Source organism: Triticum urartu, chromosome 4 (genome assembly GCF_003073215.2).
Source record: "Triticum urartu cultivar G1812 chromosome 4, Tu2.1, whole genome shotgun sequence".
NCBI lineage: Eukaryota > Viridiplantae > Streptophyta > Magnoliopsida > Poales > Poaceae > Triticum > Triticum urartu.
Window position 1 is genome coordinate 14691931 of NC_053025.1, and position 24903 is coordinate 14716833.

General features: G+C 43.5%; 2 protein-coding genes across 2 annotated transcripts; one reads left to right on the forward strand and one right to left on the reverse strand.

Moving 5' to 3' along the window:
* Window positions 1–465: 465 nt before the first annotated feature.
* LOC125550282 (protein tesmin/TSO1-like CXC 3) lies at window positions 466–6097 on the reverse strand. Its single transcript, XM_048713245.1, has 11 exons — window positions 5865–6097; window positions 4470–4639; window positions 3614–4352; window positions 2832–3271; window positions 2662–2733; window positions 2294–2474; window positions 2110–2205; window positions 1947–2013; window positions 1413–1575; window positions 935–1311; window positions 466–840 (listed from the first exon to the last, which is right to left on the reverse strand). Exons 1-11 carry the CDS (start codon window positions 5910–5912, stop codon window positions 830–832), a joined length of 2364 nt encoding a protein of 787 aa, XP_048569202.1. The 5' UTR covers window positions 5913–6097; the 3' UTR covers window positions 466–829.
* A 2677-nt stretch (window positions 6098–8774) lies between these two features.
* LOC125553418 lies at window positions 8775–10686 on the forward strand. Its single transcript, XM_048717204.1, has 2 exons — window positions 8775–9187; window positions 9754–10686. The coding sequence occupies exons 1-2, from the start codon at window positions 8968–8970 to the stop codon at window positions 10167–10169; spliced, it is 636 nt and encodes a 211-aa protein (XP_048573161.1). The 5' UTR covers window positions 8775–8967; the 3' UTR covers window positions 10170–10686.
* Window positions 10687–24903: the final 14217 nt, after the last annotated feature.

The window sequence follows — 24903 nt, forward strand, 5'->3', positions numbered from 1 at the left end:
CAGTGCCTTGCTGTCGGGCACTGCACAAAAGGGTCAGCGGTGTGAAATATTTTTAAAAACAGTTTAGTTTGTGAAATACTTTCGCTCTGAGGTCAAATTTGACAATTTTGCCACCCGGCGCCCTTTAAACGGGAAGTACATACTCTTGTAAGATATCTTTGTAACAGAATTACTACTGCATTTTCTTGTCTGCCTGACATTAGTTGATAGCAAATTAGCCTTAGAAAGGCGTGTAACACCCGTGCTCATTAGCCTGACATCTTTCTTGCCCACCTGCGCAGTTATTTTCTGTCAGTTGTAAGGGCAGGAAGAGGACGAGACTGACATGGCAAGTTCACAACACCCACTATAATTGGCACTATTCTCATACATTAGCTGACAGCAGGTCCTTTACCTTTCTACATGAACTCGGATCATGAAAGAGATGCATGGCCAACCTGAGATAAGTTCCACACACTACACAAATCATCTTAATGTCATGTCTGATCAAGTGCTCATTCTTTTCAGGCAAATTTGTGACCTCGCATGGTTTCTGAAGAAAAACTTGGAATTGAATTGCATGAACTAAACCCCCTGACTAATCAGAGGTGATTTATGTAGTATTAATAGAATTTCATGACGACGACGACGACGACTTCATAACATCTTACATACAGAATATTCACTCACTACATATGTTACAAATACAGACTACCTCAGTTCTAACATGACATGACATGACATTCTCTCACGGTACCTTGAGCCTTGCCGCAGAGTTCATATGCGAGGTACCATTATCGGACTACAAGTCGTACTCCGGTCGCGGATAATCGGCTGCCCAGCCCAGCTTTTACGATGGACCTGGTTCCAAGGACAAACGTACAGATAAGCTTCTGCAACAACTGATAAAAAACACAAAAACTCATATGATGTCTGCATAATGAATAAGCCTGACCTAAAGCAAGAGCTGTTGTGCTGTCGGAGCTGCATATTGCAGATCCACCGTTCGTGTCCCCAACCAGTGATGGAAAGGAGGGGATCGATTTCAGTATCAGCTTCCGCCCTCCTTTTCGGTTTGGTGAAATGCTGAGTGCATTATGTGGCGGTGAAACTCTTTTTCCATTAGGGGAACAAGTCTTCACGATACCAGGAGAAGAAGGCTCCCTTAGAATATCAGGCATTTCCTCAATGAACACGCTATCACCAACCTTCGAGATTTTGCGAGACTGAACTGTTACAGAGGCTTTTGAAGACCGAGAGGAACTCCCACTGCGGGCTTTACATGGTCTAGGTGGCTTTGCATTTGAGAAGTTTGGCTGTTTGAGCAAAGAACTGGAAAACATCGTACAGCTATTAATAAAACATGTTAAATGCAGCTATTTTTTGAACTTGTTTGAATATTCCACATATTAGACTAAAATGTACCAACAAACCTGGAAACATCCAAAGGTGGTGTTATTGGGACGACAAGCTCAACCAGTTTGTGATCTTCACTGTGTACATTAGCCTTTTGTTGGTCATTTTCCTTCTCTTTTTCACAACTTTCAGTCTGTTCGCCTTCTTGCTTCATTTCTTCATTCTCAGCTGATACGGCAACTGACAAGAGAATATAAATATCAGATTGAAGTAGAAACGGCAAAAACCAGGGTAGCTGTGTTCACTTAATCATTTCAGACACTAAGTTGGGCACATTAGGCGCTCCATAATCTATATCCTAGATACCTCTAAAGTCTGAATGAAAACAGACATGTAGCACTGTCATGCATACAAAATGTTGATCATTCAGAGTGAAACTGTATTAGAAGACGATGTGTGTCATTAAAAACCTAAAGTTGTGAATGTAAGGCGCTACGACACAAGTTATCAATACATAAAAAAATGCAACATATTGTGCTTGTTTCTAGAAAAATGATTTGCATGTCTGTAAAGTAGCATGGCTGGACAGATTACAAAAGCAGAACGCTCACCATCTCTAGTGCCAAAAGTGTTTTTGCACGTTTCGCATCTGCAGTTGTTGGAGCAACCAACACCTCCCTTTTGTTAAATCAAACAGTTCAAGCATAAGTAACAAACCAGAAGTATAATTCCAAATGAAGTCACCAATATCAGTTTCCAAAGCAATTATAATACCTGATAGCATTCACAGTACTTCTTGAGACAGCTTGACTTCTTGCAATTGCATCCTCTCTTATGACGAGCAGAAGCAGGAGTGTTTTTAGGATCTTCCTGTGATTCATTACATTGTCTCAGCATCATATAATAGGGTATAATGAGCAACAGAAGTAGATATGAATTTATTAATAAAATTACCCACCTGAGTCTCCTGACCAGCCTCAGACATGCGGATCACTTTTGGAGCAAATGCCAGCGGATTCCGGAATTCTATCTGCTTTCGCGTGGAGAGAACAATTTCCTCATGTATAGGCTTGTTAAGACATCCTTGACATGAACAAGGTTCAGAACAGTACACGCCAGCAGCAAAGCACTCACAATAACTGCACATGGCAACATTGCACACAGATTATCAAAGGCGTACAACATAGATTCAATTGACTGTACACATACTAAAATGTGCAGTATAAGTAAATGGGGTGGTGGCACAAATTTCCATGGCCAAGAATTTTAAAAAGAGGGTTCCTGTGATTAGGTTGAAAAGATCTCAACTATGGAAAACTGACTCACAGTTTCAAGCACTTTGACTTTTTACAGCTGCAACGCTTGCATGAATCATCATCGCCATTATCTGATTTACGCCTGCTCTTCAACGTAAAGATGTCAGGTAACTGGATTATAATGAAACACACAAATCAAAGAGGCTATCACTCCCAAAGTAATCAGAAGTAGAAACAAACCTCTTCTTTGGGGGGCTGCTGCTTTGACTTGAATTATGATCATTTCCAAGAAAACCTCCAACTGAGCAATCATCATTATCCATCTGAAGGTCTAACGAACCACTGCCTGAATGGAAAAAATTTCCTCCAGCAGACAGCAAATTCCCATGCACGTCCTGTTCAGTTTTCAGTGATGGAACCAAGGCAGTAGCCAAAGGGTCCTGACAAGCCATTTTGTCTTTTGATGTTAAGGCAAGAGCATTCAAATGAAGACCAATACCACGGAATACGTGTGGTGATGGAGTTTTTCCTGGATTTCTGTGATTTTGGGCAGAACTTTTGCCTTTGCATGTTGAGAAGGACAAATCCCCAGCAGATTCTTTCTGCACAGTCCTATGTGAATACCCAGCTGCCTCAAAAACAAGGCAGCGTCTTCGAACTCCTCGTTGTTGGGTCTCAACCTAAACATGCCAGCAGGAAGAAAAAATAATTAGAGAATATTATGATGGAATATTTAGCCATAATACCATATTGAATTCATACTCCAGACAGTTGCTCTAAAAGTCTGAACTTATGGAGAGAGGCGGGCAATAATATTTCAACACTCGCCCTCAAGGCAAGAAGACTCTTAGAGATAAGATGGATGCAATTCCTATCTAATCCAGTGCAGTGTAGGAATACCAAATATGTCTCTAACAACAGTAACCTACTGCTTACAAATTTCCCGCAAAAAAAAAAACTTACTGCTTACAAATGAAGTTAGAACTACGTGAAGCATGAGGAAGATTGCATAGTGTCAGTACCTTGCAGCCTAATGGAATACATGCATTCTCTTCATTAATATTATCCTGTATTTCTTCACTTAAGATTGTTTTTTTATCTTCAGGAAAGAGCTGGCCATTTTCTGTCTTATCTTCTCCCACCACCATCTCATGATAGTATGCTTGACTGGATGTAGTGGGGTGTGTTCTATCAGAGATGTCAGCACCTCCTGCAAGTTTTGATAGCAAATATCCACAAGATTCTGCATTATTAACTGCCAGCTGAACTCCTGTGTGATGTTGGTCCATTGATGAGTCAAAGGCCAAAAGTTCACCCGAAGTGACAGAAACTAAGTCGTCCCATTCACATCCCATAACTTCATTATTTTCTTTTGCAGGCTGGCAACCATCCTGGAGCTGCATGTCAGTGGAAAACAAACATTTCCTTTTCTCCACAGTATTATTAGTGGTTTGGACTGCTTCTAATTTTGGACATTTGTCCTGTTTAAGATCTGATCTAACACTAACCCCGTGGCAAGGCGCTGTGTTGTGATCCGGACTGCCAGAATCGAATCGACCAGGTTGAGGCAAATCATTAGGCCCTTTGGGAGGATCAACAATGCCTTCATTTACTGAGCAGGTAGTCATTGTGTGGCTCTCTCGAGTTATAGTGCTAGTGCAGGCAAACAATCTAACGGCCGTTGAAGAAGTGGGTGACTTGTTTTTATCGGTGCCTTCCTCCATGCAAAGCTCATTTTCAGTGTAGTCAGCGAAAGAGCCCCTGAGAAGAATAGGTACCAGCATGAGCATCAGGATTAGCTCCAAAAGTAAAATATTTTCACTCAGTAAGTATCCACAAGTGTGTGAAAGAAAGAAAAGATGGCACAAGCGAGCCTACTTGGAGAGTTTCGATTCCTTGTGTGCATTGTGATGCGGGGATGTGAAGATTGAGGAAACGGAGGTGACGTTGAGCGACTGATGGTATGCTTGGAGGCCATTCCCGGAGTAGGCAGACTTGAGAGGCTCGATCGGAGACAAGCTGTCGATGAAGCTGAAAAGCGGCGAGTCCTGCATTCAGAAAAGCAAGAAGGTCAGGGGGTGCAGAGCAGTAGATCAGGACACAATATATTGGAACAGTGACAATTAACAACCATTCAACAACAGCAAAACAAGTGCACCCGCAAAAGTAGACCAAAGTTGCACTTAATGCAGTACCAATGAACAACACATGCTGTGCAATTTGTGCATATAATTCCTCTTGAGTTACACTTTTTTTGCAAGCAAAATGATAGGTGGTTCATCTTGCCTACTGGCAACTAGACTATGAATGAAAGTCGTATTTCTGACAACAAAGAGGTAAATCCTCCATCCAACTTGTGGGTACACGACAACACCATGAGTGCAATCATTTGCACCAAAAAAAAAAGCCACCCGCAGGAACCACAAGTCAAACCTTGAAGCGAAATGGATCTGACCCTGCCGGCTGCCGGAGGGTATGCATGAATTTTAACAGCAGAGACCACACTGCAAGAACAGGACGGAGCACTTGTCTCCAGGACAAGATGAATGAGTAGATCTAGAGCGAACCGCACGCGCATTCTGACTGCGCAAATGTCACGCCTGCGCTGCCGTGCCGCGTGCGGCCTTGGCCAAGGTTAAAAGGTATGTCCTGCTGTGTACTGAACTCTGAACCTATCTGAAAGTTCTCTGCCAATCTCCTATCTTCTTGTTCCTCTCTCTCCAGGCTTCCTGTACGAACTGGATCCCGCGGCCTCCCAGTCCAAGGTTCGTTAGTTGGAGCAGAACCGCTGGGTTCCGAGATAACCGCTGTATGGATTTCCCCAACCCAACCTCCGCGGCGAAAATGGCTGTAACGACTCCCGGCAGCACCAAGAAGACGAAGTGCAAGAAATCAACCTCCGCGACAGACACAAACCCCGACGATTTGGCCCGCCGGCGGAACCGGCCGGCCAATTGGCCGGAGGAAAGGTCTTCCCACGGCCGGGCGGAGGGGAATCCGGCGTCTAAACCGCCGGAATCGAAGCAGGAGGGGGCGAGAAACCAGCCAGCCAACCGTCGAAGCGCTCCCCCCGCCGAAAAAGCAAGCAAAAAATTGAAGAAAAACCGGTCCGGCGACGCTCCGCGCTCGCGGTTGCCGGATCCCGCTCCTCCCCGCGGAGCAGAGGGAACGCGACGGCACCGGCACGGCGGAGGCGGCAGCGACTCATATAAACAAAACAAGATCCCCCGGAACAGAGTAAACGGAATTGGGGAAGGGAGGGGGCGGCGTCACCTCCGCCCTGGCCGCCGCCGGGGCCGCCGCGCGGTCGGGCGTGTCCATCAGCCTCCGCCCCGCCACCCGCTCCTCCTTCCTCTTCCGGCAGCCTCAGCCTCGCTCTCCTCCCCGGCCCTCGCGCGTCGTCGTCTCTCCCCCTCTGTCCCTCTCTGCCTGGGGCCCTTGCGTTGGATGGAGTAGTATACGGGGAGGGGGAGCGGGCGGTGCCACGGATCGATGCGATGCGGCAATAAATTTGAGAGGCGCGAGGGCGGGAAGGCCGCCTCTTTTGGGGCTTCCTTCCTTCCGCTTTTCTTTTCTTTTTTCTTTTTTCTTTTCCGGCTGCAGGCAGGCCGGCTCGGATCTGATCCACTGGACCGGGCGTACAGCAGGAGTAAATAAAGGAATTTAAAAGGAAGCGAAGGCCGCGTGACCAGCAGGCGGAGACAGGTGGGGCCCCAGCATCTATACACGTATACTAGTACGTAGTACAATACTTTACTACCAATCACCGCAGCTAATTAAATACTGTACTAGTACTTTGCATTTACGACCCAGGCCCTGTATCCAGATGTGTACACACGTCCGGTAACCGGCTCGTGTTCGGTCCATCCAGGGCACCGTGGTTGGTCGGATCCGGCGACGACGGCGCGTGAGGGTCGCTCCTGTCTTGAAGACGTTGTTGTTGAAGAAATCTCGTTATTTATGTGATGTCATTAGATGGTTGGTGCCGATATGATTACTTTGTAGTTTGCTGACCGAAGATCGAATTGCTTTGGTTTTTTTTTCTTTTTTCCTTGTCATGCATTGCATAGCTTTGGTTTTATACGACTTTGTTATTTGTCTTGGTGTCCTTTTGTTGTGTGTGTGCGCGTGTGTTAGTGTTGGTTGTGTGCATCCTGACTATGCGGAGTTTGGGTGTGTGCTTATTGTGTTTTGTATCCTTTTGATGCCTCATTTTGAGCAAATAAAATCCACTGTTTCTCTACTCATATAAAAATCTGAGTTGATGGTAATAGCGTGTCTTTCATTCTTGATTTACAACCATCGGATCTGTATTTAATGAATATGAGGCAATTTGTGGAGATTTTGCATAAATGCGCCTGCACTGAGGATGAGCACGTGCATGTGGAAATAAAAGATCTCATTGAACGGTATATTGATGCATGTGTGGGATCGTGTCCAGCTAATGTGACATAGAGATTAACTTGTGTGTATGGAGAGCCAAAGATAGAAAATAGACATTTCATGTGGGACACATTGAGACAGCTGAAATCCAAGTAAGATTCGCCATGGACCGTCATGGGGCGATTTCAGCGAAGCGCTATGGCAATTTGAGCACTTTTCCTTCACCGCTCGAGCTGAAGGGCAAATGATGGCCTTCCCAAATGCCTTTGATGATTGTGAACTTGTTGATCTGGGCTTTAAAGGAGTTCCCTTCACTTATGATAATAAAAGGAGAGGTAGGAAGAATGTCAAGGTGAGGCTTGATCGTGTCGTGGCTGACGCAGGTTGGGGAGATACTTTTTCTAATGCCGCTGTCAAACACATTATTTCCTCATGCTCTAACCATTGTGCACTGCTGGCCCGTCTTCAAACTAAGAAATTGCCACAAAATAAGAGACGATGCCGGCAGTATGAACTCTTTTGAGAAAGGGCGTTTGATTTGCCGGAAATTATTGGTCAGGCTTGGGCTGCAACTGGTGATAAAAGTGACCTGGGCGCTATCCAGGATTGCCTAGGGAGCGCGATGGAATCGTTGCAAGCTTGGAGCAGTCCCAAATTTGGTAACATACTTCGTGAGCTTGAATCGGTCCGTTCTGAATTGAATAGCTTGCTGCTACGTGGAGCTGGCAGTAAGGAAGTGATGAAGCTTTCGAACAAGCTGAATGAAATATCTATTTCTAATGAAGCAGTTAGTAGTCTCCGTTTCACGATTTTTTCGTCCCACCTCCCATCCTTCGCCTGGTTTATTTTCGTCTCTCCTCCCACCTCTGAATTCCCTCGCATGTAATGACCCGTAGACAAAAAACCAACCAAAACCAGGGGGAGCGATGCCTCCAGTCCCCTCGCATGCCTCAACCAAAAAAAACAGCGAAAAAAAACACAGGGTAAAGGAAAACCGCCAAGATCTCATAGTCTCATCCAACACGCCGCATCGGGCCGCGACGCGCCCCGCAGTTCAGCGCACGCACCGAATGCAAATTACACCTATGAAATCCCATTAATTTCTATAATTAAATGAAAGAATAAGAAGATGAGTGCGGCGTTTCTGCTCCAGGGTTCAACTGCACCCGCGTTGACGAAAAAAATCAAAACAAATACTAGAAAAATTCCAAAAAAAATTGGGTGGTAGAGAATTTGATGTGTGAGGTTCGCTGCAAATTTTAACTCATTTGGACATGTGAGCAGCTCTCTGCAAAAAAGAAAAAATCGGGGTCTGTAAAAAAGTTTACTGTTCACACACTGTTCGTGGAGATTAACTTGTGTGTATGAAGAGCTAAAGGTAGAAAATAGACATCTCATGTAGGACACATTGAGGCAGCTGAAATCCAAGTCAGATTTGTCATGGACCGTCATGGATGATTTCAACGAAGCGTTATGGCAATTTGAGCACTTTTCCTTCACCGCTCGAGCTGAAGGGCAAATGGTGGCCTTCCCAGATACTTTTGATGATTGTGAACTTGTTGATCTGGGCTTTAAAGGAGTTCTTTTCATTTATATCTCTACTTCTAATGTCTCAGTTGGTAGTCTCTGTTTTAGGTTTATTTTTGTCTCATCTATCATGGTTTTTTTGGTACCTGCTTCCACCTAACGCTGAGCCGCGTAGAAAAAAAAACCTAGCGAGGCCCCACCCATTCCACGCGCAAACCTCCCTCACGCCAAAGAAAACGGCCGAAAAAAACCTATGAAAAAAAACCCGAGAACGAATCGCACGAGCGAGGCCTCCTGCCTTCGAGCGACCAGTCGCACGCACGACTCGCACACCAGATCCCTTCGCCGCCGCCCACCATCCTTCGCCACCGCAGATCCATCCCGCCGCCGCCGCCGCTCCATCCCTCTCTTCCCTCCAAGCTTGTCGCCGGCGACGAAGCGTACAGCGCTCCATCCCTTTGCCTCCATGAACCTACCACCCGCGCCGAGGCGAGGGCCTCGTGGACTCCGTCCGTCGCCGCTTGGCCGACGACCCCGCCGCCGGGCAGGAGAAGTGTTCCGCGCCGTGGGGAACCCGCCACGCACGTCAAGGCGAGGCGCCTCCTGGGCTCCGCCCGTTTCCAGAGCGAGCGCCCGCGAATACCTAGCTAGCCACCACCGTCGTGACCGTTCCAGCCACCGCCAAGGTAAGGTGCTTTCTTCATCTCAATTTTCTTCCCTCCCCATCAAGGTTAATTTGGATGCGTACTTAAGTGATTTTGGTGTTGCTCATTGGATTTGTATATGTACGTACGTGTGTCTTCGATCTGCTTCGTTTGGATACGTTGTTAAGTAATTCACATCTTCCCCGTTACAATACATGCATGATCTTGTCTTCGATGTGCTTGCTTAACATCTATCCTATTGCCTGAAATCAGCAGTCAATTTGTTCAGGAAAAGAAATCCACTTATTAGGAAGTAAAGTGAAGCAACCATATTGATCCATCAATTTGTTCATTGTATTTTGTTCATAACAGCACACACAACCTGTCATGTTGTTAGTCAAATATATAGAGGTAAAGTACTCACTTAGGGAAGTTCACGTGATGCACTTATTTTCTGAAGCTTCATACTAACCTGGTCATGCAAATGTTTTAAGAACCTCACGTGATTCACCGACGTATGCGGGTTTCAGGAACCTCACTTCATACTAACCAACCTTGGAAGTTCAATCGATCTAATTTTTGTCCTTATTACCCTCCGAGGAGAGAAGGATCATCGGACATGAGCGGCGGCATCCGGCGCCAGTTCCTAAACCTGGGGCTGTTTGACGAGCGCAATCGCGCGTACTCGCTGCGCCGCTTGGACCTCTCCAAGATGGACTTTTTTCACCGGACCGCACAAGAGGCGGCCACACATGGCAAGGTGGTGCCAACACTGACGCCCGCCAAGGCATGTGCGCCCAACAGGAGAAGGATATGCAAGACCGACTTGGCGACGGCAGAGGCGGCGGCACCCAAGATCAATCCGCCAAAAAGTGAGCTGTTCGTGAGGCCACTGGAAGTCTCCTACTCCATAAGGTCTCCTTGTTGTCTTCATTTCTTGCCCACGGCCTCGGAGAGCAAGGTCATCTCGGCTGATCACGCGAACCGCATGTTACGCTTCGACACCATCGACGGTTGCAGCTAGATTGATACAATGCCTAGCCTCCACGGGTACAAACACTCGTAGCTGGCCATCTCTATCCCTCCGACGGACTTGCACCTCCTTGGACGGCGAAGACACCGGCAACCTCTACATCATTGACGCCCACCTGCAAGGTCAACCCCCCCCCCCCCCCCCCCCCCCCCCCCCCCCCCCCCCCCCCCGGTCCTTCCCCGACATCATCAGGGCGCACCTGGGGGGCCTGGCGCGCCCTGGTGTCTCCTGCTCATCAGGCGGCCCACTCCGGTAGTTATTTGCTCCAGTATTTTTTATATATTCCATAAAAATTCCTCGTGAAGTTTCAGCTTATTTGGAGTTGTGTAGAATAGGTAGCCTGACGTAGCTTTTTCAGGTCCAGATTTTCAGTTGCCGGAATTCTCTCTCTTTGTGTGAACCTTGCATATTATGAAAGAAAAGGTATTAGAATTACTCCAAAAAACATTATTATGCATAAAAACATAATAAATAACAGTAGGTAAACATGATGCAAAATGAACGTATCAATTCCCCCAAGCTTAGACCTCGCTTGTCCTCAAGCAAAAACCAAAATCGAAAAACATGTCCACATGCTTAGAGAGAGAGGTGTCAAAAAACAAAATACAGACATAGAAGCATCATGTATATTATTATAACAACAACAAACTTTAACATAAAACTTTTATCATAGACTTCTCATGAATAAGTAATAATTCATCACAACATCGAAGTATAAAGCATAAACTCTACTGGAAACCAACATAGTATGTTCTCAGTCAACTTTGCAACTACAATTCATTATTTTTTTAGGAAGGGTCACGTATTGGAGCCTTTAGGAAAGTCCACATACTCAACCATCATATAGTCTTCTATGATTGCTAACACTCACCGCATACACATGAGCAAAACGTTTCAACCGGACACATATAAAGATAGGGGCTTATAATTTCGCCTCTCAACGTATTCACCTCAAGGGTGATGTCAACAATAATAACTCATGCTACCCATATCCAACTGGATATATGTGCCTAGATTTATCCTCGCCACATGATGCTTGCCAAAAGAGAAAAATAAAAAGGAATAGAGAGAAAAACTTTGACTCTTGCATGAAAGTAAATACATAAAAGTAAAAGATAGGCCCTTCGCAGAGGGAAGCATAGGTTGCCATGCGCTTTTTATTTGTATGCTCAATCCCTTACTGCAAAAGAACATCACATTATATTGCCCCTTGTGATAGCAACATTTATTATGCAATCTGTCGCTTTTATTCTTTGCCATCACAAGTCCGTACAACGCTCAGTTTTCCCTTACACTAAACTATTTAACACTTTTAGAAGCAATTTTTATTGCCTTATTGCACCGATAACAACTTACTTGAAGGATCTTACCCAATCCTTAGGTAGGTATGGTGGACTCCTGAAAATACGATTCGGGTTTAAGGGTTTTTTAATGCACAAGTATTATCTCTACTTGGTGCGGAATTTTTGGCTAGCAAAGATGAGGGGTAAGCACACATGTTGAGGATCTATGACAATATAACTTCTATGTGAATATGAATAAACATAAATCATTACGTTGTCTTCCTTGTCCAACATCAACAGTTTTGGCATATAATATTTTGATGGGGGCTCACAGTCACAAAAGATTTCCAAGATGGTGTATTTGCATGTGAATCTTCTCTTCCCTTATTAATTCTTTCATGAATTGCATCATTGACCAATGCTATATTTTGTCAATCTCCAATAAAATTTTCTACTTATACTTTTCCTTATGTGGTATCATTACTTACCATAAGATTAGCATATGATCTTTTTCATTTATTTTCTTTCCTTTTTATTGAACATGAATGTAAAGAAAACAAAACTCAAACTAAACTTTATTATATATCTCGCACACGATTACAAAGATTCGCCTTTTCTTCACCTCTCTTCCGTTCCTCTTCTTCGCTTGCTTTTTGTGTGCTTGTGTGTTGGATTGCTTGCGTTGTCATTATGGCTCAAGATAATACCAAATTGTGTGACTTTTCCAATACCAACAACAATGATTTTATTAGTACTCCGATTGCTCCCGATGCTAATGCAGAATCTTGTGAGATTAATACTGCTTTGCTGAGTCTTGTTATGAAAGATCTATTTTCCGGCCTTCCCGATGAAGATGCCGCATCCTATCTTAATAATTTCATTGATTTGTGCGATACGCAAAAGAAAAAAGATGTGGATAATGATATTGTTAAGTTGAAGTTATTTCTGTTCTCGCTTAGGGATCGCGCTAAAACTTGGTTTTCATCTTTGCCGAAAGATAGTATTGATTCATGGAATAAGTGTAGAGATGCTTTTATTTCCAAGTATTTTCCTCCCGCTAAGATCATCTCCCTTAGGAACGATATTATGAATTTTAAGCAACTTGATCATGAACATGCTGCACAATCTTGGGAGAGGATGAAATTGATGATTAGAAATTGCCCTACTCATGGTTTGAATTTATGGATGATTATACAAAATTTTCATGACGGATTGAATTTTGCTTCTAGAAATCTTTTAGATTCGGCCGCAGGAGGTACTTTTATGGAAATTACTTTAGGAGAAGCTACTAAACTCCTAGATAATATTATGGTTAACTATTCTCCATGGAATACCGAAAGATCTTCAACTAGTAAAAAAGTGCATGCAATTGAAGAAATAAATATTTTGAGTGGGAATTGTTTGCTAGTAAGAGTGCTCCTATTGATTCTAATGATATGCCTTTGTCTACTTTGATTGAAAACAATAATGAATCTATTGACGTGAATTTTGTTGGTAGGAACAATTTTGGTAATAACGCGTATAGAGGTAACTTTAATCCTAGGCCGTTTCCTAGTAATTCCTCTAATAATTATGGTAATTCCTACAAAAATTCTTATGGAAATTATAACAAGATGCCCTCTGAATTTGAGAATAGTGTTAAAGAATTTATTACTTTGCAAAAGAATTTCAATGCTTTGATTGAAGAAAAATTGCTTAAGATTGATGATTTGGCTAGGAACGTGGATATAATTTCTCTTGATGTTGATTCTTTGAAACTTAGATCTATTCCACATAAGCATGATATCAATGAGTCTCTCAAAGCCATGATAATTTCCATTGATGAATGCAAAGAACCGCTAAGATACGTGCTAAGAAAGATTGGTTTATAAAAGCGTGTTCTTCCAGTTTCCATGAAAATAATGATGAAGATCTAAAAGTGATTGATGTGACTCCTATGAATCTTTGTTTTCCAATGTAAATATTGATAAATATGGCACTGGAGATGAGTCAACTTTAGTTAGAAGGCGTCCCAATGATTCAGAGTTTTTAGATCTTGATGCAAAAATTGATAAAAGTGGGATTGAAGAGGTCGAAACTTTAGATAGCAATGAACCCACTATTTTGGATTTCAAGGACTTTAATTATGATAATTGCTCTTTGATATATTATATTTCCTTGTTGTAATCCATTTTGAATTCTCCTCATGCTTATAATCAAAACAAAGCTTTTATTAAACACGTCGTTGATGCTATGATGCAATCTTATGAAGAAAAGCTTAATTTGAAAGTTTCTATTCCTAGAAACTTTATGATGAGTGGGAGCCTACTATTAAGATTAATGATTATGAATGCTATGCTTTGTGTGATTTGGGTGCTAGTATTTCCACGATTCCGAAAACTTTATGTGATGTGTCAGGTTTCCGTAAATTTGATGATTGTTCCTTAAATTTGCATCTTGCGGATTCCACTATTAAGAAGTCCATGTGAAGAATTAATGATGTTCTTATTGTCGCAAATAGGAATTAAGTGCCCGTAGATTTCATTGTTCTTGATATAGATTGCAATTCCACATGTCTTATTATTCTTGGTAGACCTTTCCTTAGAACGATTGGTGCAATTATCGATATGAAAGAAGGAAACATTAGATTTCAATTCCCGTTAAGGGAAGGCAGGGAACGCTTTCCAAGAAAGAAAATTAAATTGCCTTATGAATCTATTATGAGAGCCACTTATGGATTGCATGCGAAAGATGATAATACTTAGATCTATTCGTGTTTTTATGCCTAGCTAGGGGCGTTAAACAACAGTGCTTGTTGGGAGGCAACCCAATTTTATTTTTGTTCTTGCTTTTTAGGTCCTGTTTTGCTTTGAATAAATCATCTAGACTCTTGTTAGATGCTTTTTTGTGTTTTAATTAGTGTTTGTGCCAAGTAAGACGTTTGGGATAGCTTATGGTAATAGTTGATTTGATCCTGCTGAAAAACAGAAACTTTTGTGCCTAGGAGATTAGTTTTAGTTTTTAACAGAAGCGCGATAAAATACTGATTCATTTTGTAGAGGATTAATAAACAAATTATCTAGGACTTCCTAATTTCTCAGGATTTGTGGAGTTACAAAATTATTCTAAATATCCAGATTTCTACAGACTATTCTGTTTTTGACAGATTCTACTTTTCGCGTGTTGTTTGCTTATTTTGATGCATCTATGGCTAGTATCGGGGGGGGGGGGTATGAACCATGGAAAAGTTGGAATATAGTAGATATTACACCAATATAAATAAAGAATGAGTTCACAACAGTACCAAAAGAGGTGATTTATTTTCTTATACTAACGGAGCTTACGAGATTTTTTGTTGGAGTTTTGTGTTGTGAAGTTTTCAAGTTTTGGGTATGGATTTGATGGACTATGGAATAAGGAGTGGCAAGAGCCTAATCTTGGGGATGCCCAAGGCACCACAAGGTAATATTCAAGGATGTCAAAAAGCCTAAGCTTGGGGATGCCCCGGGAAGGCATCCCCTCTTTCGTCTTCGTCTATCGGTAACTTTAGTTGAGGCTATATGTTTATTCACTACATGATATGTGTTTTGCTTGGAGCGTCTTGTATGATTTGAGTCTTTGCTTTTTAGTTTTCCACAATCATCCTTGCTGTACACACCTTTTGAGAGAGACACACATGAATCGTGATTTATTAGAATGCTCTATGTGCTTCACTTATATCTTTTGAGCTAGGCAAAATTTGCTCTAGTGCTTCACTTATATCTTTTTAGAGCATGGTGGTGGTTTTATTTTATAGAAATCGATGAACTCTCATACTTGACTTATATTATTTTGAGAGTCTCTAAACAGCATGGTAATTTGCTTTGGTTATAAAATTAGTCCTAATATGATAGGCATCCAAGAGGGATATAATAAAACTTTCATATAAAGTGCATTGAATACTATGAGAAGTTTGATTCCTTATGATTGTTTTGAGATATGAAGATGGTGATATTAGAGTCATGCTAGTAAGCAGTTGTAAATTTGAGAAATACTTGTGTTAAAGTTTGTGAGTCTCGTAGCATGCACGCATGGGGAACCGTTATGTTATGAAGTCGGAGCATGATTTATTTTTTGATTGTCTTCCTTATGAGTGGCGGTCGGGGACGAGTGATGGTCTTTTCCTACCAATCTATCCCCCTAGGAGCATGCGCGTAGTACTTTGTTTCGATGACTAATAGATTTTTGCAATAAGTATGTGAGTTCTTTGTGACTAATGTTGAGTCCATGGATTATAAGCACTCTCACCTTTCCGCCATTGCTAGCCTCTCTAGTACCGCGCAACTTTCGCCGGTACCATAAACCCACCACATGTCCTTCCTCAAAACAGCCACCACACCTACCTATTATGGCATTTCCATAGCCATTCTGAGATATATTGCCATGCAACTTTCCACCGTTCTGTTTATTATGACACGCTCCATCATTGTCATATTGCTCTGCATGATCATGTAGTTGACATCGTATTTGTGGCAAAGCCACCGTTCATAATTCTTTCATACATGTCGCTCTTGATTCATTGCACATCCGGTACACCGCCGGAGGCATTGACATAGAGTCATATTTTGTTCTAAGTATCGAGTTGTAACTTGTAAGTAAATGAAAGTGTGATGATCTTCATTATTAGAGCATTGTCCCATGTGAGGAAAGGATGATGGAGACTATGATTCCCCCACAAGTCGGGATGAGACTCCGGACGAAAAAAAAGAGGCCAAAAAATGAGAGAAGGCCCAAATAAAAAAGAGAGAGAAAAAGAGAGAAGGGACAATGTTACTATCCTTTTTGCCACACTTGTGCTTCAAAGTAGCACCATGATCTTCATGATAGAGAGTCTCCTATGATATCACTTTCATATACTAGTGGGAATTTTTCATTATAGAACTTGGCTTGTATATTCCAATGATGGGCTTCCTCAAATTGCCCTAGGTCTTCGTGAGCAAGCAAGTTGGATGTACACCCACTTAGTTTCTTTTTGAGTTTTCATAAACTTATAGCTCTAGTGCATCCGTTGCATGGCAATCCCTACTCACTCACATTGATATCTATTAATGGGCATCTCCATAGCCCGTTGATACGCCTAGTTGATGTGAGACTATCTCCTTCTTTTTGTCTTCTCCACAACCACCATCTATTCCACCTATAGTGCTATGTCCATGGCTCACGCTCATGTATTGTGTGGAAGTTGAAAAGGTTTGAGAACATCAAAATTATGAAACAATTGCTTGGCTTGTCATCGGGGTTGTGCATGATTTAAATATTTTGTGTAATGAAGATGGAGCATAGCCAGACTATATGATTTTGTAGGGATAAGCTTTCTTTGGCCATGTTATTTTGAGAAGACATAATTATTTTGTAAGTATGCTTGAAGTATTATTGTTTTTATGTCAATATTAAACTTTTATTTTGAATCTTACGGATCTGAACATTCATGTGACAATAAAGAGAATTACATGGATAAATATGTTAGGTAGCATTCCACATCAAAAATTCTGTTTTTATCATTTACCTACTCGAGGACGAGAAGGAATTAAGCTTGGGGATGCTTGATACGTCTCCAACGTATCTATAATTTTTGATTGTTCCATGCTATTATATTATCTGTTTTGGATGTTTTATATGCATTAGTATGCTATTTTATATGATTTTTGGGACTAACCTATTAACCTAGAGCCTAGTGCCAGTTTCTGTTTTTTCCTTGTTTTAGAAGTTCGCAGAAAAGAAATACCAAACGGAGTCCAAACAGAATAAAACTTTCGTGATGATTTTTCTTGGACGAGAAGACACCCAGGAGACTTGGAGTGCAAGTCAGAGGAGCCTTGAGGTGGCCACAAGGGTGGAGGGCGCGCCCAGGGGGGTGGGGCGCCCCCCGACCTTGTGGGCCCCTCGTAGCTCTCCTGACCTAATTCTTCCTCCTATATATACTCTTATACCCCAAAAACATCTAGGGGAGCCACATAACCACTTTTCCACCACCGCAACCTTCTGTACCCATGGGATCCCATCTTGGGGCCTTTTGCGGCATCCTGCCAGAGGGGCAATCGAGATCACGGAGGGCTTCTACATCAGCACCATTGCCTCTCCGATGAAGCGTGAGTAGTTTACTTCAGACCTACGGGTCCATAGCTAGTAGCTAGATGGCTTATTCTCTCTCTTTGATTCTCAATACCATGTTCTCCTCGATGTTCTTGGAGATCTATTCTATGTAATACTCTTTTGCAGTGTGTTTGCCGAGATATGATGAATTGTGGATTTGTGATCAGCTTATCTATGAATATTATTTGAATCTCATCTGAATTCTTATATGCATGATTTGATATCTTTGCAAGTCTCTTCGAACTATAGATTTGGTTTGGCCAACTAGATTGGTTTTTCTTGCAATGGGAGAAGTGCTTAGCTCTGGGTTCAATCTTGCGGTGCTCGATCCTAGTGACATAAGGGGAACCGACACGTATTGTATTTTTGCCATCGAGGATAAAAAGATGGGGTTTTCATCATATTGTTTGAGTTAATTCCTCTACATCATGTCATCTTGCTCAATGCATTACTCCTTTCTTTATGAACTTAATACTCTAGATGCATGCTGGATATCGGTTGATGTGTGGAGTAATAGTAGTAGATGCAGAATTGTTTCGATCTACTTGATACAGACGTGATGCCTATATTCATGATCATTGCCTTAGATACCGTCAAAAGTTTGCGCTTTTCTATCAATTGCTCGGCAGTAATTTGTTCACCCACTGTAATAACTTCTATCTTGATAGAAGCCTCTAGTGAAACCTATGGCCCCCGGGTCTATTTTACATCATATTAGTTTCCCGTCAGCTTGCCAATTTCTGTCACCATTCCCTTACTTTGCAATCTTTTACTTTTCGTTCCATAAACCAAAAATACCAAAAATATTACTTTATCCATCTCTATCAGATCTCATTTTCCCTTCAAAGATAAAGGGAAAACCTTCTTCTTAGATTCATCTCCAGGTAAACCTGCAAGCCTAAATAATCCACAAATTTCTTCCACATATATCAAGTGCATATCAGGATGTTCGGTTCCATCTCCTCCATAAGGATTAGCTAGCAGTTGTTCTATCATACCCGAAGGAATTTCATATTCAATATTTTCAGTAGGTGCAGTAGGTTGAGGGGTGACTAATTGTGGTTCCGGTCAAGGTGAAGATACCCCGAACAAACCCCTCAAAAGATTGTTTTCCATACTAACAAGTGACAGTAAAGTTCAACACGTAGTAATAATTTTTCCTTACCAATTTCCAGTTACCAATAGCGCTTCACTCCCCGGCAACGGCGCCAGAAAAGAGCCTTGATGACCCACAAGTATAGGGGATCAATCGTAGTCCTTTCGATAAGAGTGTCGAACCCAACGAGGAGGAGAAGGAAATGACAAGTGGTTTTCAGCAAGGTAATGTTTGCAAGCACTGAAATTATAAGTAACGAGTAGTTTGATAGAAAGATAATTTGTAATGAGCAAGTAACAATAATAGTAACAAAAGTGTATCAAGGTAGCCCAATCCTTTTGAGGCAAAGAACAGGCCAAAACAGTCTGTTATGATAAGCAAAGTGTTCTTGAGGGTACACGGGATTTTCATCTAGTCACTTTCATCATGTTGGTTTGATTTGTGTTCACTACTTTGATAATTTGATATGTGGGTGGACCGGTGCTTAGGTGTTGTTCTTACTTGAACAAACCTCCTGCTTATGATTAACCCCCTCGCAAGCATCCGCAACTACGAGAAAAGTATTAAGAATAAATTCTAACCATAATATAAACTTTTGGATCCAATCGGTCCCTTACGGAATAGCGCATAAACTAGGGTTTAAGCTTCTGTCACTCTCACAACCCATCATCTAATAACTACTCCACAATGCATTCCCTTAGGCCCAACTATGGTGAAGTGTCATGTAGTCAACGTTCACATGACACCACTAAAGGAATCACAACATACATACCATCAAAATATCGAACACATATAAAATTCACATGCTTGCAACAAGATTTCTTTCGTGACCTCAAGAACAAAAGTAACTACTCACAAATGATAATCATGCTCATGATCAGAGGGGTATTAAACAGCATATTGGACCTGAACATATAATCTTCCACCCAATAAACCATATAGTAATCAACTACAAGATGTAATCAACACTACTAGTCACCCAAGTACCAATCTATAGTCCCGGTACAAAAATTGAACACAAGAGATGAACTAGGGTTTGAGAGGAGATGGTGCTGTTGAAGATGTTGATGGAGATTTCCCTCCCCAAGATGGGAGAGTTGTTGGTGATGATGATGACGATGATTTCCCCCTCGGGAGGGAAGTTCCACGACGGAATCGCTCCGCCAGAGGGCAAAAGTGCTCCTGCCCAAGTTCCACCTCGAGACGGTAGCGCTTCGTCCCGAAAGTCCTCTCCTTATTTTTTATAGGTCAAAATGACTTATATACCAGAAGATGGGCATCATAGGTGGGTTGGGCTGAGCACAACCCACCAGGGCGCGCCCTGGTGTCTTATGCTCACCAGGTGGCCCCCCTCTGGTAGTTATTTGGTCTAGTATTTTTCATATATTCCATAAAAAATCCTCATGAAGTTTCAGCTCGTTTGGAGTTGTGCAGAATAGGTAGCCTGATGTAGCTTTTGCAGGTCCAGATTTCCAGCTGCCGGAATTCTCCCTCTTTGTGTGAACCTTGCATATTATGAGAGAAAAGGCATTAGAATTACTCCAAAAAGCATTATTATGAATAAAAACATTATAAATAACAGTAGGTAAACATGATGCAAAATGGACGTATCACTTTGGATGGTGTGTATTAATCCTATGTTGTGGTTCAAATACTTAGTTGTGGTGGGCGCTTAGTGCAGGCCACCACTTCAACTTAGCTATAGCGGGTGCTTAGTACTGCCCCCGCTTGAAGTTAGCGGTGGTGGGCATTGTGTGCTGCCCACCATTGCATGGCATCGCCTTATCCACCCGCAACTGCTCATACCTTATCCACAAAAAAATCTTTCTCCCCCTCGCTCTCTCGTCACCGCCGTCGCCATCGTCCTGGCGCCCTTCCACGTCGCCATCATCACCCTTTCTGTCCACTGCCTCCAACGTCCTCGCCCCCCAGGCATACAAGTCAGGCCGTGCTAAAAGGACCCTAGACCCGCGCCCTCTATGCAACATTGCCAGGGAAACTGCCGGTGCGCTGCATCAAACCCGCCACTGCGCCCCTGACGCCACCCTCCAGCTTTCCTGCACCGGCGAGTGATACGTCTCCGTTGTATCTATAATTTTTGGTTGTTCCATGCCAACATTATACAACTTTCACATATTTTTGGCAACTTTTTATATGATTTATTGGACTAACCTATTGATCCAGTGCCCAGTGCCAGTTCCTATTTTTTGCATGTTTTTTGTTTCACAGAAAATCCATATCAAACAAAGTCCAAACGTGATAAAAATTTATGGAGAATTATTTTGGAATATATGTGATTTTTGGGAGTTGGAATCAATGCAGACAGAGACCCACGGTGCCCAGGAGACACCAGGGCGCGCCCCAGGCTCTAGGCGCGTGGTGGTGGGTTGTGCTCACCTCGTACGTTAGTTGGAGCTCTACTTCGGGCGTAAGTAAGCTTATATCCGGAAACAATCGTGTTAAAATCTCAGCACAATTGGGGTTACGGATCTCTGGGAATATAAGAAACGGTTTTCGGCCAGATCTAGGGAGCGCGTAACAGAAGAGAATAAAGAGGGAGATCCAATCTCGGAGGGGCTCCCGCCCCTCCACTGCCATGGAGGCCATGGACCAGAGGGGGAACTCTTCTCCCATCTAGGGGGAGGCCAAGGAAGAAGAAGGAGAGGAGGGGGGGGGGGGTCTCTCCCCCTCTCTCCCGGTGGCACCGGAGTGCCGCCGGGGCAAGGATCATGACAACGATTTACATCAACAATCTTGCTACTGTCATCACCAACTCCCCCCCTCTATGCAGCGGTGTAACACCCTTCTCCCCGCTGTAATCTCTACTTAAACATGGTGTTCAACTCCATATATTATTTCTCAATGATATTTGGCTATCCTACGATGTTTGAGTAGATCCGTTCTGTCCTGTGGGTTAATCGTGATCTTGGTTGGTATGATTGTATATTTTATTTATGGTGCTGTCCTATGGTGCCCTCCGTCTCGGCAAACGTGAGGGGCCCCGCTGTAGGGTGTCGCAATATGTTCATGGTTTGCTTATTGTCAGTGTTGCGGGGGTGACAACAGCCTAAACGCGGATAAGTGGGTTATGGCGTATGTGAATAAAGAGGACTTGATACTTAATGCTATGGTTGGGTTTCACGATCTTAATGATCTTTAGTAGTTGCGGATGCTTGCTAGAGTTCCAAACATAAGTGCATACACTACTAGAAAACAGGCTGTTAGTGGCGCACCTGTTTTTGCTATTAATGGCGCACCATAGGTGCGCCACTATTAACATGCCACTAGTAACAAATAGTAATGGCGCACCTCTGGTGCGCCATTAGTATCCCATATAATAGTGGCGCACCTGGTAGTGCGCCATTACTATGTCCAATAGTGCGCCATTACTATGCCTCCTAGGGGGCCATATTTACCTTCACGTATGCCCCCAAGTGCGCCATTACCATGCTCCATAATGCGCCACTGGTATTTAGCCCTGGTGCGCCACTAATGCTCAATATGGTGCGCCACTACTATGAATATTAGGAACTATTATTTTTTGCTTTTCTGGTATTTGCACAGGTTACAAAATATCTGGTATTTGCACAGGTTACAAAATACACGTTACACATCACAGAATATAAACATCACACAATAGAATTCATCATATTAGTCTCCAAGTTCGAAATAGCGAACAAAGTTTAAACATTAGCCAAGTTTAGGTCTGGAGACATTAGCAAAGTTCATCATATATATTAGCCGAGTTTGTCGTCACATTACAAAGTCGATATCGATCATCTAAACTACCATCACATAGAAGAGAGTTGCGGTCATGATGAGCATCATCACGATGAAACTGGTCTTCATTCAGTTCCTCCTCCGCTCCCTCCTCTCTCCTGCTAGATAGCGTGCGTATCTAGCTTGCGCCTCCGCCCTAGTGGTGTACCCTTTGTAACTGTTACCGCTGAAACGGTGAACCTGTCTCCGACACTCGTCCTAGTCGTCGTAGACTCCGGGAACCTTACCCTTGTACACGACATACGACGGCATCTCTATGCACTAGACAAATAAAATGTTAGTAGCAATTCACAGACAATATATAAGCAATATATAAGTATGCAACAAAAGGATCGGAAGAGAAAAGCAACACATTAATAACATGATTCATGGTCCTACTAATAAATAGCATCGATTACATATAAGTTGAACGACTGTCCAAACTAAAGAGACATACAAGTTCATCAAAGTTTAATTACAACATGAGCTAATCGATATTTCAGAACTACATAGCATCATTACTTTCGACTCGACTCAGGGACCGGAGCGTGGATGAAGCCGCCGTCATTCGTGATGGTCCTGAAATCACGATCGTTGTCAGCCTGCATTTGTAGTGTTGTTTCTATTTCACTGTTGGACGGTTGATATTTGAGGTAGAACTGCCCCGAGGTAGGAAGGACATCTTGATGGATGATTTCCGCAAACTCCGACTGGATGTGAAAGAATTCTTGTCTGATGTCCGTGTCCTGGATTGCTGACAAGCTTGCGGCCCAATCTTTGAGATTAGTTGGTAGCAGAAGGTGATTATGGTCTCGTACGATCGCTCGCATGTGATGGAGGGTGTAGTAGGCATCGTTCTGACCGCCAGGCGGCTGCTTGACGCAGGGGAACGTCGTTACATGGGTGAACACGTGCTTGCCGTACCTACAAATTGGCCTCCTAAAGGTGCCTCCAGATTTGGCGTAGCCGGGGAGAGCATCATCAAGAACTTTCTTGATATTTGTGTAGTCTTTCTTCGACTGACGGTCCGAGTCGAAATACGTGGCCATGGAATATTTCGGGCTTAAGAGGATGAGTGTGCAATGTGTGTCACTGCACAAAACACGGAATGTTAGAAAAAAAAGAACGATCAAAATCTAAGAAATCATATGTTACGGGGCCGTGAGGGGATGACTTACTCGGGAAAGTAAGGCACAAGGAAGTTATCCTTATCTGGGTTCGCCAGAATGACGCCTTCGAGGTATGAACTCGCGACTTGCCGGTCCCCAGCACTGGCCAAGATCTTGGAACGCATGTAGAAGGGGTCGACTATCACGATGTCCGGGGTCTTGTCTCTAATGATCCACATCTCCATACTGAGTGAAAATGGCCGAATGAAGGTGTAGTGCAGCGGATGAAGGTTAAACATAGCGAAGATGTCATCAAACCGCAGGACGATCATACCCCCGATGGTGCTATCGACAAAGCCCATGCCCTCTAGCACCTTGGCCACGAAAACTGGGTGAGGGAGTCCTGGATTAGGGGGTGTCCGGATGGCCGGACTATACCTTCAGCCGGACTCCTGGACTATGAAGATACAAGATTGAAGACTTCGTCCCGTGTCCGGAAGGGACTTTCCTTGGCGTGGAAGGCAAGCTTGGCGATACGGATATGTAGATCTCCTACCATTGTAACCGACTTTGTGTAACCCTAACCCTCTCCGGTGTCTATATAAACCGGAGGGTTTTAGTCCGTAGGACAACATACAGAACAACAATCATACCATAGGCTAGCTTCTAGGGTTTAGCCTCTCCGATCTCGTGGTAGATCTACTCTTGTACTACCCATATCATCAATATTAATCAAGCAGGACGTAGGGTTTTACCTCCATCAAGAGGGCCCGAACCTGGGTAAAACTTGGTGTCCCTTGCCTCCTGTTATCATCCGGCCTAGACGCACAGTTCGGGACCCCCTACCCGAGATCCGCTGGTTTTGACACCGACATTGGTGCTTTCATTGAGAGTTCCTCTGTGTCGTCGCCGTTAGGCTTGATGGCTCCTACGATCATCAATAGCGATGCAGTCCAGGGTGAGACCTTCCTCCCCGGACAGATCTTCGTCTTCGGCAGCTTCGCACTGCGGGCCAATTCACTTGGCCATCTGGAGCAGATCGAAAGCTATGCCCCTGGCCGCCAGGTCAGATTTGGAAGTTTAAACTACACGGCTGACATCCGCGGGGACTTGATCTTCGACGGATTCGAGCCACTGCCTAGCGCGCCGCACTGTCATGACGAGCATGATCTAGCTCTGCCGCCGAACAGTGCCCTGGAGGCCGCACCCGCATCGGCTTCGACCCTTAATTCGGAGCCAACTGCGCCGATCGAGGATGGGTGGTTGGACGCCGCCTCGGCGGTTGCGATCCGAACGGCGATCGAGGCGAACACCAGGCCCGCACTCTGTGAGACTCGTGACTCCAAGGAGCCGGACTCCTCTCCGGA